We start from the raw sequence: 20,191 nt of genomic DNA on the forward strand, positions 1-20,191 counted from the left end.
TTTTTTTTTTTTTTTTTTAAGTTAGGATTCATCAAGTTGCTACAGAACAGAAATTATGTTATGGCTACCTGAGATTTTAGATTCACTTTTTTTTTTAATACATCGTTATTAGAGTATAATTGCTTCACAATGCTATGTTAGTTTCTGTTGTACAACAAAGTGAATCAGCCACATGCATTCATATATCCCCATATCCCCTCCCTCTTGAACCTCCCTCCCACCCTCCCTATCCCACCCCTCTAAGTTGTTGCAAAGCACCGAGCTGATCTCCCTGTGCTATGACTCAAATTCATTAAAAGTTGGAAATCATGATAGCATTTTAGAAAATGTATAGGTTATAAAATTTTGTTTTAAATATTGGTTTTCCTATATACTAGTAGTGTGACATTAGCTAAACCTCTGAACTTCAACTTCCTCTTCTGTAAAACAGGGTTAACTGTGCTTCCTTTGAAAGCTTGTTGTAAGGATTACAGGGGTTCCATGTATGTCTTTATGTGAAAATTCTAGTACTTTGCCTGGTATGTATGCTCAGAAAACTGATGGCTTCATTATTATTATTGTTGTTATTATTCTTTGGCCTCATACAGAACACAAATAATGTAATCAGTTTTGTAAATTACCATTCACTTGGATATATGCAATTATTCACTGCATAATTTTTTGCAGTAAAAATTAAACCTTTCAATGGAATCCGCAAGAGTGGCAAACAGATGAAATTTTCAGTTAACAGTTTTTTGATATTGAAAAAATACTTGATATTCAACCAACTTGACAGATTACTGATCACTGTTTTCTATTCCCTTTAAAACCCCTAAAAGTAGACAAACTTCTATATTATATTAACCAAGAGACACAGAGATAAAGATATAAAGAAAATGCTATATAATTAAAGGTTTACATTTTTAAGGGAAATTCGTGGTTTCAAAGTACAAGCCTATATACTTTTAAGTGAAAAACTAAAGAAACAAGAGTAATATTTTAATAATATAGTTTAAAAAGCAATTTCCTTTAAAGGAATTCATGAAAACCTTTAACATGTCATTCTGTGACAAATTTATTTAAAAACTGTTAGTGCTTCAATTGTTATTAAGCTAAATGGCCTTAGTTCCATTAATATACTGAAAGTGAAAATTATCTAAATATTAAAAATAAGACCTAAAAGTACCTAAAAGTACTATTTGGTCTCATAAATGGCATCAAACTAATTCTGATTTAATCACACTTGAGTGTAGTAAAACTTTTTTTGGACATATATAAGCAGGCATAAAGACTTTCTTACCCATTAATGTCTACTGTCCAAACTAGCAACATTTGTTGAGTTCCCTGTTGTCATAGGATCATTATAGTATACCAAGAGCTACAGCATTATCTGAAAGAATGTCTGGAGTATGCACATGAATAACGTCAACTGTAATTTAAAAACCTTATGCCATGTAACTTGCACAGGTGAATGTCAGACATGAGAATATCTATACAGACACTGGCTCTAGAACTGGCATGGTACCTGTTTCTGCCATCTTTGGGAGCCAGCAATTTGAAATTAGTTAGAGGGGACATGATTTCATGAAGGGATCCAATGGGACCAGTGTCACTGACAAGAGAAGAAAGCTCCCTCCAGCTGAGCAAATGTTCACTGTTGGGGCCACACTGAACAGTTTTCATTCTATCAAAGGTTTCTGCTGAGAGGCCACTAACTTAGGGAAATTCTCATTCCCTGTTGCCAGAGAAACCTACTGTATTCACCTCTGATTATTTTATGAGTTGGGAAAGTTATGTAATAAATGATTGCAATGTATACATAATTATATTTTTCTATACCTCAACTTGATTTCAATCTCAAGTTCCCATACTGCCAGTGGAGAAAAATTATCTCAGCCAGTTCAGATTAATTTTGGTCACAGGTTCCCTTGTCAACTCAGGAATTTATTTTCCTCCTCTCTTTTTCTCTGGGTTGGATTTAAAGTTTGGAGGTGTTGGTAGCAAGGAGCAGCTGATCTTCTCACCTCTCCACATATACATCTGCATTCTGGTCAGTGTTGGTCCAAGCTGATGCTACTTCTCCCTCCCCTGCCTTCCTGCAGAGGTGACTGTGAGTGGCTCTCTGCCACATCTGCTCCACTCGAAATAGAAAAACATTCTATAAAAGCATTTTTCTACAGGATTGCACGTAGAACACACTGAGGTGGGGGAATTCAGTGAAGCCTCCCCAGGCTCCACTTTAGACAAATATTCCCTCTGTGTTCTAAACCTATGGGAGGCTTTTATTGGATAATCGATTTAGTGTACAGACTCAGACTCAAGACCACACTAATGTCTTACACTAATATCTTAGATATTGTTACCTCTTGAGCTTTCGTCTCAGCCTGAACAATGTTTATCTTGTAGATATATGGAGGCAGGTGGACAGGAGTCTTTATTTATTTATTTTTGGATAGGAGTCTTTTAAATCTACTGTTTCATGTCCTACTCAGAACCTACTCAAAATACAAGCGTTTGTAACTCAAAATCCCCTTTCTCGCAAATCATTGTTATTGAACTTCAAAAACTCTTAATTTAAACTCAATAGCCAAGAATGTTCTCTTATTCAGCACTGGTGTTTCTGCTGTGATAGCCCTGCCCTGAGTTAATGCATTGAAAGATCGAGTCTGAATGGTGAGACGCCCATGGGTTATAAAGCAACAATAACAGCAATGATAAAATAATTACAATGGACACAAAAATATATAGATTAATATATCAAAATATAACAAACTGTGACTGATTTCTCTGTCATTGCTATACAAGATCAAACTTATTGTTTAAAAAGGATCAAAGGAGAACAGTAAGCATGATACCTGGATTACAGGTTCTTTCTCCCCTTGGAGCCTGCTTCCTGAACTGTTTGGACTCCAAGACCTGACTCAACCTGTTCTCTTCCCCAGGCGGCCCTCCCCTCCACCTCCATGCATAGACTGCCCTTCTCAGTCCATGGTTACCTCAGCCTCTGGCCTCCCTCTAGTCATGAGGAATCTCCAGGCTCTCTCATCTCTCTCCTATGGCATTTGTTTAACTCTACACTGTATCAGGGATATCTGTGTAGTGATAAGAGGACCAGACCTAGAAGGAGAAAACTTGGATTTTATCCCTGTTTCAAATATCCTGGCAAGACCATTTCAATTCTCAAGTCTGTCTGTGGATCTCATAACTGCCCTTGCATTGTTTTCAGTCTGAGGTTTATTGGCTAAAGTTTTCAACTCCTTGTGTATAGAAATCAAATCTCAATTTCCAATAGTGCTTTGTACTTAGTAAATATTTGCTGAATCAAATAGAATGGCAGATGAGAAACAAGGAATTTACTGATAAATAGGGAAAATAATGGTAAGTTTATTTTAGTTGACTAAATAAATATCATCTTATTGACAGAGGGCAGGCAAGGGGTTGGTTATGGGGCTCCCTTTCCCATTCCCTCCATCTCAGTCAACAATTGTGATTTCCTTTTCTTATGTCTGCAGAATAAAAGTTTTAATACTCTTTCTCTGCACAATTAAGAAGAGGTAATATATAGTAGTTCATTGCAAGGAAAAGGGCTGCAGATTAACTATGAATTCACCTTTCTGAATAAGCTCAGAAAGCCTTGCCAGGTGAATACCAAGTTAGATCACTTTCTTTGAAAGAAGGTACAAATAACTCAGTTTCTAGACAACAATCTAAACCTTTTTAGTATTTCAACAAGTGGCAGTTGGTGTTTTAGTTTACTACATAGCTTCATGTTGCTAAAGATTATCTATCTATGTCAAGATAAAAATAAGCTTACCTCTCTCATTCTTAGCCCATCACACCTGCTATTCAGTTATGTGCTCTTTGCTTGTGGGTACCTGAAACAGTAAGAAAGAATAGAAAACAAATTAAATATAACTCAATAGCATTTTGTGAAAGGCAAATATTACAAATTTAATTGATGACAGACACACACTTCATAAAACTATTAGCATGCAACTCCAGCTGCAAAAACTGAACAATATGCCTAAACTGGTTAGCAGCAAAAAAGTAAACCAATTACATTGACAAAAGCCACCATAAACAAAAAAACTGTATTTAAAAGATGAACAGTTTTGGCATTCATCCCTACCATCGAGTCTTTCACTTTCTTTTTTCCATCAAAATTTAGCTTACGTTTGATGTTAGCAAGAATTGCATTACTATTATTGCTAATTTTAGTTCTGTTTATTACCTTGAGGGTTATATATTGTAAAATAATTTTGGTGCCTCTAGTTAATGTTAATTAGTTTTTTAATAACCTATAGACCTATTTGTTATGTTTTTGTAGGTTTACTTTTTTAACTATCAGGAACTTAATAACTGAGAATATTTAACATTACTGTTGCATAGGCAAAATTACAGAGTTACTGTTAGTGTTACCTGTTTAACGTTTAGTCATCCTTTGAGTCCTGCGACATATTTCCTTAACAATCATCAGCCATCAAGTCTGATAGTCTCAAAAGAATTATCAGCCCTCTAAACTGCCTTCAAGGGCGGTGATATTTAGCACTGAAAATTACAAATAAAGTTTTTGAGGTTGAATAGCAACAACTGGCCAGTGACACTGATGATTTGTTTGTCAAAACAAATTGTTATAAACTACGCAAATGAAGTCCACACACTCCTTTGAGTGAAAATAAAGTGAATCTACGCAATGCTTACATGTTGGATGGGATATTTAATGTGCGGGAAACTCAAAGGTTGAAGAACTAGGCATTTAGACAGTGGTAAGTGGTAATCTTACCTCTTTATACTCCATTACTCTTTCTCACGAGAGACATGCTAATGCAAACAAGTCAACCAGAATTTGTGTTTAGCAAGATAAAGCTTAGAGGATAGTTTAAAATCCATTTATTATTCTAAATCCATTTTTTTCCATTAACATGTTATACATTAGTGTTTACTAACCATGATTCATGTAACAGTTTAGTTTGTTAACTTTTAAATTATTTAACAACCATAAGTTATTAATACACTTTTAAAGTATTACACAAATATCTTAAAACAGGCTTGGGTTCATTTTTGTAATTTTTAAATAGAAAACAGTTTAGGCATCTCTTGAAAAAGAAATAAAGCAGGCATTTAAAGCTAGAAAACAAGTAATTCCAAATTTAGTTTTTACAAAAGTTTTCAGCTTTATTGACAAATTATGGCAAACATATTTGACAAATTGTGGTTTCCTATTTAGAGAAGCTTACACATGGAACTTTATGTGTGTGTTTTTTTATTTTTTAACAAATACAGGTTAAAACACTAAACAAATTCAGTTAGCTACATACATACAGTAGCTGTTTGTTTTCAACCCCATTAAAACAGCATTTAAAATTAAATTTACAAACTTAATATCGAACAGCTTCATCTAACTAACAGATATTAAAAGACAGGTTAAAACATCTTATCTACAACTTTATTATAGCTAGTTCAAATATCGTGTTACAGTTTTTTAGCAACCCTAAACAAAGTTTTTGCTAGTTGATTGAGACTCAAAATCTATTAACAGATTCATGCTCTTTCTTTAAAAAAAAGGAGAGAAAAAAAAAAAAGATTACACACAACAATGAAAACAGCCAAGAGAATATCATCTTACTGAATGATTTACAGACAATGCTTGCCGATGCATTTTTTAGTCTGTTTTATAAAATAATACTAGTGTCAGTGTCACGCCAACAGTATCAGGGAAATACAAGAAATATATGGGAGCAATCATGAGCAGTTATCCCTAGAATAGGAACAAAAAAAAGGACTATTACTTGTCATGTTGCTGTTTATGTGGAGACCACAGGCTATGAATTGTCTTTGAGGTGAGGTCACAGGCGAGGAGAACCCTCAGTATCTACTATAGGGGTGCTCCCTGTATGCCCCTCGGGCTGACCTTGGTGGTGGTGCCTTCAGGCTGGAGCGGGTCATGGCCCATGCTTCTGGTGCTATGAACAAGAGAAAGACAGTAGCATTCACTTGGCTTCACAGTTATCAAAAACAGTTATTTAAGATGCAATAGTCGAAAAGAGAATAAAGGATCTTAACACTGAAGGCTCTAGACTTACTACATTTTCCATATGGTGAGATCATACAAAAAAGTATATATTTTGGAATACAGCCACTTGGAATTAAACTTGAAGGGCATTTTTCAAAGCAGAGAAAGTTAAAGTCCATTTATTACGTGTTAAATAGAAAGAGGAGCATCAAGGTAAACCGCCCCTTCCTAATCCTTTGCACAGACTCTTAAAAGAAACTGGATATAGGAAACCAGTGGTTCTTAGCCCTTGATTAACATAGGAATCACCTGGGAATCTTGAAACCAAACCAAACCAAACCAAACCAAACCAAAAATGACTAATGCCTATTCTCTATCTCCCAAACCAAATGATTAGAAACTCTACAGGGTGAGACCTAGGGTTTGGTATTTTTTCAGTGCTTCCCTAGATGACTCAGGGTCCAGCATTGAGGTTCATTGTGCTAAACTATCTAAATCAGTGAGAGGGAAGAGGATATGTAGTAAATTTTCAGTAGCAAAATCAGTAAAGAAAAATCTTCTATCAGTTTTTCAAAAAACAAGTTGGAAAATAAAGAGGTATTAGTACACTAGGAAAATTCCTCATTTACCTGTTAATCTGACTTCCAGTAACCTCAATGCTCTGGGACCTGGCCAACAGATAAGAAACAAGCAGCCAACCTTCTGAGTGTTGTGGAAAATAGCTTTTTAAAGTCTATGTACGCAGAAGGGAAATGTAGTGCTCCTTCAAAGGGCTAAGGGGTTTATGGTGACTTAAGTGGTTCCAGAAACTAGGTTATCTGGGTCTTTCAATCAGAAATAATTCGTTCTTTATTAGAAAGCAGATTTTATGCATTGGGCTATGGAGGGAGGAAGTATGGATATAAGAAAAGGGATTACTAGAAATAGACACACTGACATTGATAGCTGACATACACGGTGGTGCTAATGGAAATAACTGTAAAATCACTGCAGATTGAGGCCACTGATGTAGGGCATATGCACCTGGATAGCTCAAGTGCCTCTAAGAATGTTTTTAGCAAAAACAATAAGAAAAATTTAAAATGTACTTACTATACTATAAGGAAAGGAATAATGATCTATAATATAGAAAAATGAACAAAAGTTGGATCAATATAGGGGAAAATAGCATTAAAAGGGGGAACATTAGGTTTCTGAGGATATCCTTCATCAGGATACCTTTATTACAAATGATATCTGATGATAAATGAAAAATTACCTCTCTTTCACTACTTAAGGTACATGCTTATGATTATTTCAATATATGATAGGACACAAAATAGAAGTGTGATCCTAAATAAATATGAGAAGTGTTACCTTTCGTCAGAACACAGATCTATCTAGATGAGGGGTTGGCAAACTTAGGCCTTTGAGCCAAATTTGGCCAGCTGCCTGTTTTCATAAATGAAGTTTTACTGGAATACAGGTATGCTTACTTATTAACATATTGTATGTGGCTGCCTTCGCTCTACAAAGGAAGACCTGAGTAATTGTAACAGAGACCATACTGCCTGCAAAGCCTAAAGTATTTACACTCTGGGTTTTTACAAGAAAGGTTTACAGGACCTGCTCTAGATCATGTTGTCTTTTTTGGCGGGAGATTGTAGATGTTGGTCTTTTTCATGTGATCTCTTGAAGACAGCAATTTACCCCTAAGCTGCTAGACTTTCTCAACAGAGACATTTTGGAGAAGAATAAATAAAGAAAAGTTTCTTTGATGTACTGGAAGGGAAAATGGATCTTGTTTGCAAGCTAGAAAGTGCCTTGTCAGCCTTATATAATATGAATTTTACACTTTGTCTATGAATAATCAAGAATATGTCAGTACCCTCATCCTCTGGAGGTAAAATCTAACCCATTTTATTACTTATTTTTAGCAAAGGGAATGCACCACTTTTTGCTTCATTTGTTCTAGAGTGTTAAAGATCCCTGGGTGGGAATCTATGGACTTTAGGAGCTGCAATAATATAGGTTTCAAGTTTTCCCAGGGGATGGAAGTCCTGGATTGTTTCTTAGATGCTGAATGTTCCTGCAAAACAGTGAAACAACAGCAGGCAGAGTGACAGCCATACCTGCCACATCTACCCCCAGATTTGTTGGAACTTTTAAACTGGCATAATCTTGAGGACTTGCCACAGAGCAAATGTGTTTAATGAAAACTCACTGACTTGGTTTTATTTGACTTTACCTAAAACTCCAGGGCAGAAAACTGATGGACTAAAACCTTACATTTTTTAACTGTTGCCCAACGTTAAAATGGGGAGTGACACTGTTCACTGCTGTATCCCCAGCACCTGGAAAAATATGCAGTTTATAGTGGATCAGGATCACATAATCCAATAAATGTGGGAACTAGGAGGCATAAAGAGCTTCCAATGACAACCTTAAAAACACTTACAGTTGAGCTGAAGAAATTCAACTTTAATTTTAAAAGCTCTATAAATAGGAATCTTATATACTTGTTATAAAGTCAGACTTCTTACTCACGAGGGTTAGTTAACTAAGTATCAAAAGTATTTCACTATTAGATTCAATGAAACAATCATAGCGGAGTCCTATTACAAAAAGTGTTAAAACTTTTTTCATTGTACAAAAATATGCTCTTTCATAATTCTCTATTGGTATGTGAATTAATACTATGTTCTTTTCTCCTTGCTGAAGGCTAGGAAAATGGGAAATACTATTAGCCCAGCATAATAGTGATACTGAGCAGGGCCCTGTAGGGCTCCTGTGCACAAAAACCTTTTGTGTCCCCTATTTGTTTGACTACAAGAAATAGGCTTCATTCAGCCTCCATGGCCTTCACTGAGTTCCAAAGTGCAGATTCAAGCAGTTGTTAATTAGGGAAGGGAGAAGATGCAGAGACAAGGGTGAAATAGTCAAGAGAAACAATAGTGCAGCTTTGGAGCAAGGTCCTAGTTCCCCATCAAGGGATACACACAACAATATCTTTGAGCTGTTTTGCAGATACTGAAACCCCCATTAGGTGGAAGAAGTTAATGGTTAAAGATGGTATGCTGCCCACAAGCACATAGACCCCAGACCAGTTGGAACCTGAAGGTCGATGATGTTGACTCCTACTTACCTCACCACCAACCAATCAGAAGTATGTCCACAAGCTGATCACTCCCTCTTGGAACCATTACTATAAAACTTCTCATTACCCTCTCCAAGTTGGTACACACAGTTTTGAGGGCATCAGCCAGCTGTTGCCCCCATTGCCTGGCAAAGTAATAAAGCTATTCTTTTCTACTTCACCCAAAACTCTGTCTCTGAGATTTAATTTGGTGTCGGGGTACAGAGGCTGGATTCAGCTTCAGTAGTAACCAGAAAGGCAGCTAAAATGAATTCTTAACCAGGCAAAGTAAGTTTTAGATTTTCTAAGATTCCTTACCATTAGCAGAGGAAATCAAGGATTAATTTCACTTAATTCAGATCTTGGGCCCATTGTTTACATGTTCTCAATAATAATTGAGATCAGGGAAATACTATTTCTATTTGTGTCAAATTTCCTTTGTCTATATTTTTCCTAATATCATAATGTTTATATTTAGACACACATTTAGTCACCACATTACAATACAAGCCAGCTTCTCTCAGCAAAGTTTATGGTCTTTGTGTCTGGACTGGAGAGCACTGACTCGAATGTTTTTCCTTTGTCATGAATCATATAGTGTGCCATTGAGCCTTGCTTGGTCAGCCAATATCCTCACTGCTCACCAGAAACTCTTGGATTACTTCAGAGATAGAAGTGGTTTTTAGAAATCCAGAGGGATTCTAACTTGAATCCATCATGGAACCTTGCACGTAGGAATAGACAAATCATTATAAAGTCTTGATGATGGGAATTCTCTAAAATGTGAAGTTATAAAGGCCCAGGAATGGACTTAGAATTTATCTGTCTTCTTGGGCTTCGACTATTCAGCAGATAAAGTGGATTTAAATGCTTTAGGACTTCATACAAATTTTGGAGTCCTGGCCAAGTGTTTCTATTCCCATGAAGGACGTCATTTAAAAAATCATTACAAACAATAAGGTTTAGAGATCTTTCTTTTTACTTTTGGAAAATGATAAAGGAAGTAAGATTCTCTCAGTATCAGGATGATTGTCATCTGAGAGGCACTAGGTAGTCTATGCATGTAAACAGGAGCAAATAAATACATTATTCCTTAGAGAAGGCGCAAAATAACTGTCTGTCAAGCTGGAAATTACTGGAATGGTTTACAGAATTGTGGATCTGGAAAAAGCAAACAAAGATATGAAAAATAGAGTTCAACTGACTTGATTGAATTTCCATTTCTGGGTTTCCCAATTCAGATTTTAATGTACCATATGGTATATGAATAGGAACGAAAGGGGTCAAATAAAGCATTCATTAGATAATATTTTCTTGTTTTTTCTTCACTAAAGATCTCCTATATGCCAGTCCTTGTATTAAACCCTGCATATGAAGATAGTTTAAGGAGCCCTAAGGAGATCACAGGACAACACTAACATGAAATGTCATAGATTACAGCACAATTGTAATTGATATTTGAAGAAAATGCTGAGGAAAGCGTAGAGAAGGGAGCTACTAACTTCCATCATTCAATTGAACTTGGATAGAATTCTAACACTGAATCATTTCAAAGAAGTAATTTTCTGAGCAAATATATGGCATAACTAAGGATTCAGGTACTGTTTAACCTATTTAAGAGAACTCACATTCTTTAAAAACTTTCCTGTATTAATTATTTTGTATCATCTGGCCTGTTTTTTTAAACTGGATTCTAAGATCTATGAAACAAAAAACTTTCTACAGTGACAAAGAAGTAGTAAGGACACCATAAATATTTGTAAGCTACATATAAATAAATGATGTTATTAACTAAAAAAAATTTAAAAATCAATTATGAAAAATAAGTAAAACAGGACTAATTCAGAAACACATTGTTAGAATTAGGTTATAGTGTTTTATATATTTGAAATATATCAATATTTCTTTTAAAAAATTATCCCATCTCTGGTGTTTTAAACTCAGACTGATTTTTTTTTACCCAGTTGATTCAAGTTTTACAGAATGCATAGTGTGTAATCTCCATTACATGCTAATAAGCATCATTGAGGAACATTTTACTTTGATAAAGGGGTGTAAATTACCCAGGTAACTCTTCTTGTGCATTAAATGCTACTCTAGTGACTTAAAAAGCTATTGCATCTCAAATACTCTGTTCTCAGCAGAATCAGGACTATTAAGTGACATTTATTTCTCAGTGTTCTCTCATTCCTGCCATGGGACTAGGTACTTTAGGGAGCATTCAGAGTGGGAAAGAAAAATCTTGATGATTTTTAAACTTGCAAAAAGGCATTCTCTGAGTGCTCCAGAGATACTATAAACATTGAGGTTGTTAGGGGGAAAAAAATGAAGCACAAGAACAAGGCACCAATTTATGAAAAGTCAGCATTATTTATCTGGAAAGTAAACTTTTAATGCTTATCTATCTCTCTGGAAGTATGTTTAACATGCCACCTTCAAAATAAACTAACTTTAGAGAATAGTTCAGAAAGGACATAGGGTGTCATAAAGATTACCGAGGACATAACTCTTATGCCCACACTTTGCTAGACCTAGATAGCTAGTTATTTATATTTCTGAGATCTGAAAAAAAATCTCAAAAAAATATTTTTTAATCACACTACAACAAAAAAGGATAGCTCTTGCTATTTATTTTTGGTGTACTGTAAACCAATTTGCAAAAAACACAAGTAATGTAAGAAATGTAAATTAATCTCTACTATTACAAGCCACTAGTGTCTTTGGTTTTAATCATTTAAGAGCATTACAACAGGTTGATTAAAGCTCACACTGGCTCTGAGCCACTCAGTTTGTTGGGCTCAGTTAGGTTTCTCATTTCTTAGCGGAATATCTTTCTATTTAAAAGCATATGTCAAATATTTAACTACTTGTTGCTTTATGGCTATTTATTCCCAAAGAGAATATGTTAGGTTAGATGTTTTGTAGTTGCTGTTGTAACTCACTAAAATAACAATGTCCATTTTCTTTAATTTTAAAATACCTATCCTACTAAAAAAATGAAGATACTTACTACCATTACACCTTCTAGGTGTCAAGCATAGTGCTAGGCATTTTATGTATATTATTAGCTAATAAAATTTTCTTCCAAGATGGGTGCTAATGTTGTCTTCTTTTAAAGATGAGAAAACTATAGCTCAGAAAGTTTAGTTGTTGGGAAAGCCCAGAATTTTTATTTGTAATTGTCTCACCATCTTTCCACTACCCTTTTTATTTGAAAGAAGCTCCTGATTTCCACTCTCTTTTTCCTTTTCTTTTCTTGGCTGGAAAATAAAACAATTTATTTTACTCCCTTCTGATTATATAATAATTGGTGATTCCAGGACTTCTCTGGTGGGGCAGTGGATAAGAATCTGCTTACCAATGCAGGGGACATGGGTTCGATCCCTGGTCCTGGAAGATCCCATGTGACACAGAGATACTAAGCCCGTGCACCACAACTACTGAGCCTGCGCACCTAGAGCCTGTGCTCCACAAGAGAAGCCACGGTAAGGAGAAGCCCAAGCACTGCAACAAAGACCCAACACAGCCAAAAATAAATAAAATTAAATCTTAAAAAAATAATAATAATAATTGGTGATTCCAACAACAAACAATTGATTAGCTAAATGAGGAGATTGTAGGTTTAATTTTGTTAGCAAAAGTATAAGCTGTTTGAAGTGAATTTGCTAAGGTGCAAATCTAGGTGTTTAAAGCAGAAGGCAGGGTTAACTGATCTGCTCTGAGCATTTTTAGATATTACTGGAATATTAGAACCTAATGGTTCAACAATTTCATCCACACAATTTGTATTGTCACTATATGTAATTGCAGAGTTTATTGTTTTAAGATGCAAAGGGTAAAACAGAATAGTACTGAAGGAGAAGTATGGATGATCAACATTTCTTTTCAGAGATGAACATAATGAGTTATGTTCTAAGAAGAGTGAAATTTCAGTTCTTTATCATTTATGCTCTCTGGAAATTCAGGCAGCATCTGGGAAGCAATTACAGCTATTATCACTGTCACAAATTTTTAATTAGACATTCCCTGTTAGAAACAAGTAACATTTGAGATAACCCATTTAGAGAATAATAAAGGACTGTACTCCATTCCCAATTCTGGAGTTTTAAGACACATATGACAGGTACTCAGTAATTACTTATTGGATAAATTAATTAAATTTAAATATTTTACATCTTCATTTTGTACCCAGAAAGAAGTCATAGACCTCCCTCAGATGGATCCCTTCAGTTTGAATGGAAGTCCCATGAGTCCTATAGCCAGGTATGCTTTTGAGTTCTAGTTCTGCCTCTTTCTTGTTGAAAGGCCTCTTTGGCAAGTCAGCAAGTCTCTTCATCTACATACTGATGGCACATTTTAATTGTCAGAAAACATTCTGAGCTTCTGACATGCATATCTAAATGCCTCTGGGACATCTCCTCAAGTGTCTCAAACTCAACTTTTTCAAAACTAAACATCTTTTTCTCCATGCTACTTAATACTCTAAGTTTCCTATTTCAGTGAATGATGCTATTACCTACAACTTACCTAGTTATACATCAGAAACCCTTGGCATCTTCTCAATTTTGCTCAGTAGATCTAAGCAATCATCAAGCTTTTTCTTTTCTTCCTTAACATGTGTTTCACTCATACATTTCTTCCTATCACCACTAATCCTTTTCCATGGCAAGCCATTATCCTCTTTGCCCAGAGTACTCAGCTACCTTGTTATCTTTTGTGTTTTTCCATGATTTTAAGTATATATACATATATATGTATGTATATATGTATATATATGCCATAATGTATATGTGTTCTATTGTACATATGCATATATGAGTATATATATATTCCCTACTGTGTGTGTGTATATACATGTGTGTGCTTGTATACATTCCCTACTCTTCTCCACCTTCTTGAGAGAGGAACTTGTCCAAATACAATTGATTAGGCCTGTTAGTTGCTCTTGTAGCATACTCAAGATCAAGTCCAAATTTTTTAACAAGGAATTCCACACAAGGCCTAACATGGTCTGAACCTTGACTTCATTTTAGACAATTAGAGTTGATGACTTTGGTGATCATCTAAAGTACAAGTATTCTATGTTGTTTATTGAAAAAAAATTCTTGTGTTTCAAAATACAAGTAATGTTGCTGATAAATTTAAGACTTTAAAATCTTTTTCTCAAAGGGAAGGTCATCTTATTTTTGCATGGAAATGGACCAATTAGGAGAAGGAACCAGTAAAACAAACCAGTTTAAGATTTCAAGTACAAAATACCGAAACTTTAGATACCTGTTAAATTTTGGCAAATGAATGATTTCACCTTGTTTAATATACTGAGAAAAAGCTTACATTTTCCCTAACAATGACTAAATGCTTATGGATAAGATTTTTTGGTCACTCACTATTTTGATTCATTTTAAGAATGATGATGATTTCTGGTAGTGTTCCCACAAGCCAGAGATGGGTTGGGTCATTGGGACTTTTGAAGTGCTTCTCTTTGTTACTGGGGAACTTGTCCTAAATACCAAAATTTTCCTCAGAAGTGGTGAGATCCATTTTAGTCCTTGAAGATGTTCTTAGGTGAAGTCCCTAAGTGGTTTTTGAAAGTATGTATTTCCAATTGGCTATCTGGACCATGAAACAAATAAAATCTGTCTCCAAAGTCCAAACTTAACATAAACAACAAATATGAATGTTTAAAATGTGGTACATATTGAAAATATAAATGGATAAATTCAGAAAGACAGTTGGTAAATATATGAATAATCTATAATGAGGAACATTGTAGAAACTTTGAGAAAAAATTCTGAAATACATTTGTGGCCCAGTAGTTCGTGCTTGGTATTTCTCTATTAACTTAAATTCATCACAATGGAATGTGTGTCTGTGGCCATGGCTGGTTTTTATAATATGAGAATTAAATCCTCTTCCAGTTTCTTTTTTCAGTCTAGATATGGAAATCCTGGGGCCATTTTTCTTAACTTTACTGCATTTTTATACATACCCTTGTTTAGTACCCCCAAATTTACTTCATGTATATACCTAATTTCCAGATAACAGTGTGGTTTTGCAATTTTATCTTCTGTGACTAAGATTAAGTTATTTGAATTACTGCTATTCTGTAAGCTCCAGGAGGATTAAAAAAATGCCCAACAAACTTAAGGCTGTGCCAAGAAAGCATTCCAAGTAGTTTAACATGTAATGAGTGTTTTTTACAAGCTTGTATGTTCCCAGGTGAGGCCACCACGATTTGAAATAAGACTCACACTGTAATTTAAATATGCTGTGATTAGTATAACACTCCTCTCTTTGGTGGTGGTGCTATTTATTTTTATTTTATTTTTTAATTTTTTTTTTTTACTTTTTATTTTATATTGGAGTATAGTTGATTTACAATATTGTGTTAGTTTCAGGTGTACAGCAAAGTGATTCAGTTAAATGTATACATAGATCTATTATTTTTCAAATTCTTTTCCCATTTAGGTTTGCAACATAATATTGAGCAGAGTTCTCTTTGCTATACAGTAGGTCCTTATTGGTCATCCATTTAAAATATAGCAATGTGTACATATTAATCCCAAACTCCCTAACTATCCCTCCCCCTCACCCATCCCTCTGGTAACCATAAGTTCACTCTCTAAGTCTATGAGTCTGTTTCTATTTTGTAAAAAATTCATTTTTATCATTTTTTTAGGTTCTGCATATAAGTGATATCATACGATATTTCTCTTTCTCTGCTGGATTTACTTCACTCAATGTGACAATCTCTAAGTCCATCCATGTTGCTGCAAATGGCATTATGTCATTGTTTTTAATGGCCGGGTAATATTCCATTGAATATATGTACCACATCTTCTTTATCCATTTCTCTGTTGATGGATATTTAAGTTGCTTCCATGTCTTGGCTATTGTAAAGAGTGCTTCAGTGAACATTGGGGTGCATATATCCTTTCAGACCATGTTTTCCTCTGGATACATGTCCAGGAGTGGGATAGCAGGGTCATATGATAGTTGTATTTTTAGTTTCTTAAGGAACCTCCATACTGTTTTTCATAGTGGCCACACCAATTTACATTCCCACCAAGAGTGTAGGAGGGTCCCCTTCTCTCCACACCCTCTCCAGCATTTGTTGTTTGTGGATCTTTTGATGATAGCCATTCTGCTGGGTTGAGGTGATATCTCATTGCAGTTTTGATTTGCATTTCTCTAATAATTAGTGATATTGAACATCTTTTCATTTGCTCTAGGCCCTCTGTATGTCTTCTTTGGAGAAATGTCTATTTAGGTCTTCTGCCAGTTTTTGATTGAGTTGTTTGTTTTTATGATATTAAGCTGCATGAGCTGTTTGTAAATTTTGGAGACAAATCCTTTGTCGGTCACATCATTTGCAAATATTTTCTCCCATTCTGTGGGTTGTCTTTTCATTTTATTTATAGTTTCCTTTGCTGTGAAAAAGCTTTTGAGTTTACTTAGGTCCCATTTGTTTATTTTTGTTTTTATTTCCATTACTCTGGGAGAGAGATCAAAAAAGATATTGCTGCAATTTATGTCAGAGAGTGTTTTTCCAATGTTTTCCTCTAAGAGTTTTACAGTATCTGGTCTCACATTTATGTCTTTAATCCATTTTGAGTTTATTTTTGTGTATGGTGTTAAAGAATGTTCTAATTTCATTTTTTACATATAGCTGTCCAGTTCTCCCAGCACCATTTATTGAAGAGACTGTCTTTCCTCCATTGTATAGTTTTGCTTCCTTTGTTGTAGATTAATTTACCATAGGGCATGGGTTTATTTCTGGGTTTTCTGTCCTTTTCCATTTTTGTGCCAGTACCATACTGTTTTGATGACTATAGCTTTGTAGTGTAGTCTGAAGTCAGGGAACCAGATTCATGCAGCTCCATTTTTCTTTCTCAAGATTGCTTTGGCTATTCAGTGTCTTTTGTGTCTCCATACAAATTTTAAGATTTTTTGTTCTAGTTCTGTGAAAAACTGTCATCGGCAATTTGATATGGATTGCATTGAATCTGTAGACTGCCTTGGGTCGAACAGTCATTTTGACAATATTGATTCTTCCAATCCAAAAACATGGTGTATCTTTCCATCTGTTTGTGCCATCTTCGATTTCTTTCATCAGTGTCTTATAGTTTTTGGAGTACAGGTCTTTTGTCTCCTTAGGCAAGTTTATTCCTAGGTATTTTATTCTTTTTGATGTGACTCTTTTGTTTCCTATTGAAACAAACAATAGAATTGTTTCTTGAATTTCTCTTTCTGATCTTTTATTGTTTTTGTACAGAAATGCAACAGATTTTTGCATATTAATTTTGTATCCTGCAACATTACCAAATTCATTGATGAGCTCTAGTAGTTTACTGGTAGCATCTTTGGGATTTTCTATGCATCAGATCATGTCATCTGCAAACAGTGACAGTTTTACTCCTTTTCCAATTTGGATTCCCTTTATTTCTTTTTCTTCTCTGATTGCCAGGGCTAGGACTTCCAAAACTATGTTGAATAATAGTGGTGAGAGTGGACATCCTTGTCTTGTTCCTGATCTTAGAGGAAATGTTTTCAGCTTTTCACTGTTGAGTATGATGTTAGCTGTAGGTTTGTCATATGTGACCTTTATTACATTGAGGTAGGTCCCCTCTATGTCCACTTCCTGGAGAGTTTTTATCATACATGAGTGTTGAATTTTGTCAAAAGCTTTTTCTGCATCTATTAAGATGATCATATGGTTTATATTCTTTGATTTGTTGCTATGGTGTATCACACTGATTTCTGGTTATTGTAAAATTTTTGCATCACTGAGATAAATCCCATTTGATCATGGTGTATGACCCTTTTAATGTATTGTTGGATTCAGATAGTATTTTGGTGAGGATTTTTGTGTGTATGTTCATCAGTGATATTGGCATGTAATTTTCTTTTTTTGTGGTACCTTTGTCTGGCTTTGGTATCAGGGTAAAGGTGGCTCACAGAATGAGTTTGGGAGTTTTCCTTCCTCTGCAATTTTTTGAAACAGTTTCAGAAGAATGGGTGTTAACTCTTCTCTAAAAGTTTGATAGAATTCCCCTGTGAAGCCATCTAGTACTGGACTTTTGTTTGTTGGGAGTTTTAAAATCACAGTGTCAATTTCAGTGCTTGTGAATTGTCTGTTCATATATTCTCTTTCTTCCTGGTTCAGTCTTGGGAGATTGTACCTTTCTAAGAATCTGTCCATTTCTTCCAGGTTGTCTGTTTTATTGGCATACAGTTGCTCATAGTATTCTCTTATAATCCTTTGTATTTCTGTGGTGTCTGTAGTAAATTCTCTTTTTTAATTTCTAATTTTATTGATTTGAGTCCTCTCCCTTTTTTTTCTTGATGAGTCTAGCTAAAAGTTTATCAAATTTCTTTACCTTTTCAAAGAACAAGCTTTTAGTTTCACTGATCTTTGTTACTGTTTTCTTCACCTCAATTTATTTCTGCTCTGATCTTTATGATTTCTTTCCTTCTACTAACTTTAGTTTTTGTTTGTTCTTCTTTCTCTAGTTGCTTAGGTGTAAGTTTTGGTTGTTTATTTGAGATTTTTCTTCTTTCCTGAGGTAAGATTTTATTGCTATAAACTTCCCTCTTAGAACTGCTTTTGCTGCATCCCATAGGCTTTGGATCAATATACTTTCATTTTCATTTGTCGCCAGGTATTTTTTGTTTTCTCCTTTGATTTCTTCAGTGATACATTGTTGTTTAGTAGCATATTGTTTAACCTCCTGGTGCTTGTGATTTTTACATTTTTTTCTTGTAGTTTATTTCTAAACTTATAGCATTGTGGTCAGAAAAGTTGCTTGATATGATTTCAATTTTCTTAAATTTACCAAGGCTTGCTCTGTGACCCAGCATGTGGTCAATCCTGGAGTATGCTCCGTGAGCATGTGAGATGAATGTGTATTCTGCTTCTTTTTGATGGAATGCTCTATAAATTAAGTCCATCTGGTCTAATGTGTCATTTAAGGTCTGTGCTTCCTTACTGACTTTCTGTCTGGATAATCTGCCCATTGTTGTAAGTTGGGTGTTAAAGTCCTCCACTATTACTGTGTTACTGTCAATTTCTCCTTTTATGGCTGTTAGTATTTGCATTATATATTGAGATGCTCTTATGTTGGGTGCATAGATATTTACAATTGTTATATCTTCTTCTTGCATTGATCCTTGATCATTATGCAGTGTCCTTCTTTGTCTCTTATAACAGTCTTTATTTTAAAGTCTATTTTGTCTGATATGAGTATTGCTAGCCCAGCTTTCTTTAGATTTCTATTTGCATGGTATACATTTTTCCATCCCCTCATTTTCAGTCTGTATGTGTCCCTAGGCCTGAAGTTGGGTCTCTTGTAGACAGCATATACACATGTCTTATTTTTGTATCTATTCAGCCAGTCTTTGTCTTTTGGTTGAAGAATTTAATCCATTTATATTTAAGGTAATTATCAATATGTATGTTCTTATTGCCATTTTAATTGTTTTGGGTTTGTTTATGTAGGTCTTTTTTCTTTCCTTCCTCTCCTCTCTTGTGGTTTGATGACCATCTTTACTGTCATGTTTGGGTTACTTTTTATTTATGTGTGTGTATCTATTGTAGTTTTGGGGTTTGCTGTTCCCATGAGGTTTTGACATAGCAGTCTATATATGTACAAAGTTTTGTAAAGTTTCTGGTCTCTTTCCCACCTGGAGAATTTCCTTTAGCATTTGTTGCAGTGCTGGTCTGGTAGTGCTGAATTCTCTTAGCTTTTGCTTATCTGTGGAGCTTTTGATTTTGCCATCAAATTTGAATTAGAGCCTTGCTGGCTAGAGTATTCTTGGTTGTCGATTCTTCTCTTTCATCACTTTAAATATATCACCCCACTCCCTTTTTGTCTGCAGAGTTTCTGCTGAGAAATCAGCCAATAACCTCATGGGAGTTCCCTTATATGTTATTTGTTGTTTTTCCCTTGTTGCTTTTTTTTTTTTTTTTTTTTTGTGGTATGCGGGCCTCTCACCGTTGTGGTCTCTCCCGTTACGGAGTACAGGCTCCGGATGCTCAGGCTCAGCGACCATGGCTCACGGGCCCAGCCGCTCCGCGGCATGTG

At 35.1% G+C, this 20,191-nt stretch overlaps 1 protein-coding gene across 2 annotated transcripts in view; it reads right to left on the bottom strand.

Moving 5' to 3' along the window:
• Positions 1 to 5,811: 5,811 nt before the first annotated feature.
• Positions 5,812 to 20,191, bottom strand: part of KHDRBS2 (KH RNA binding domain containing, signal transduction associated 2) — a 725,702-nt gene continuing 711,322 nt past the window's right edge. For both annotated transcript variants that reach the window (XM_024122132.3, XM_024122131.3), the window contains one exon: positions 5,812 to 5,942. In XM_024122132.3, coding sequence (XP_023977900.1) covers positions 5,845 to 5,942 — 98 coding nt within the window. In that variant the 3' untranslated portion in view covers positions 5,812 to 5,844. The remainder of the gene's footprint in view (positions 5,943 to 20,191) is intronic.

The sequence above is a fragment of the Physeter macrocephalus genome, chromosome 18 (genome assembly GCF_002837175.3).
Source record: "Physeter macrocephalus isolate SW-GA chromosome 18, ASM283717v5, whole genome shotgun sequence".
In the NCBI taxonomy this organism is placed as follows: Eukaryota; Metazoa; Chordata; class Mammalia; order Artiodactyla; family Physeteridae; genus Physeter; species Physeter macrocephalus.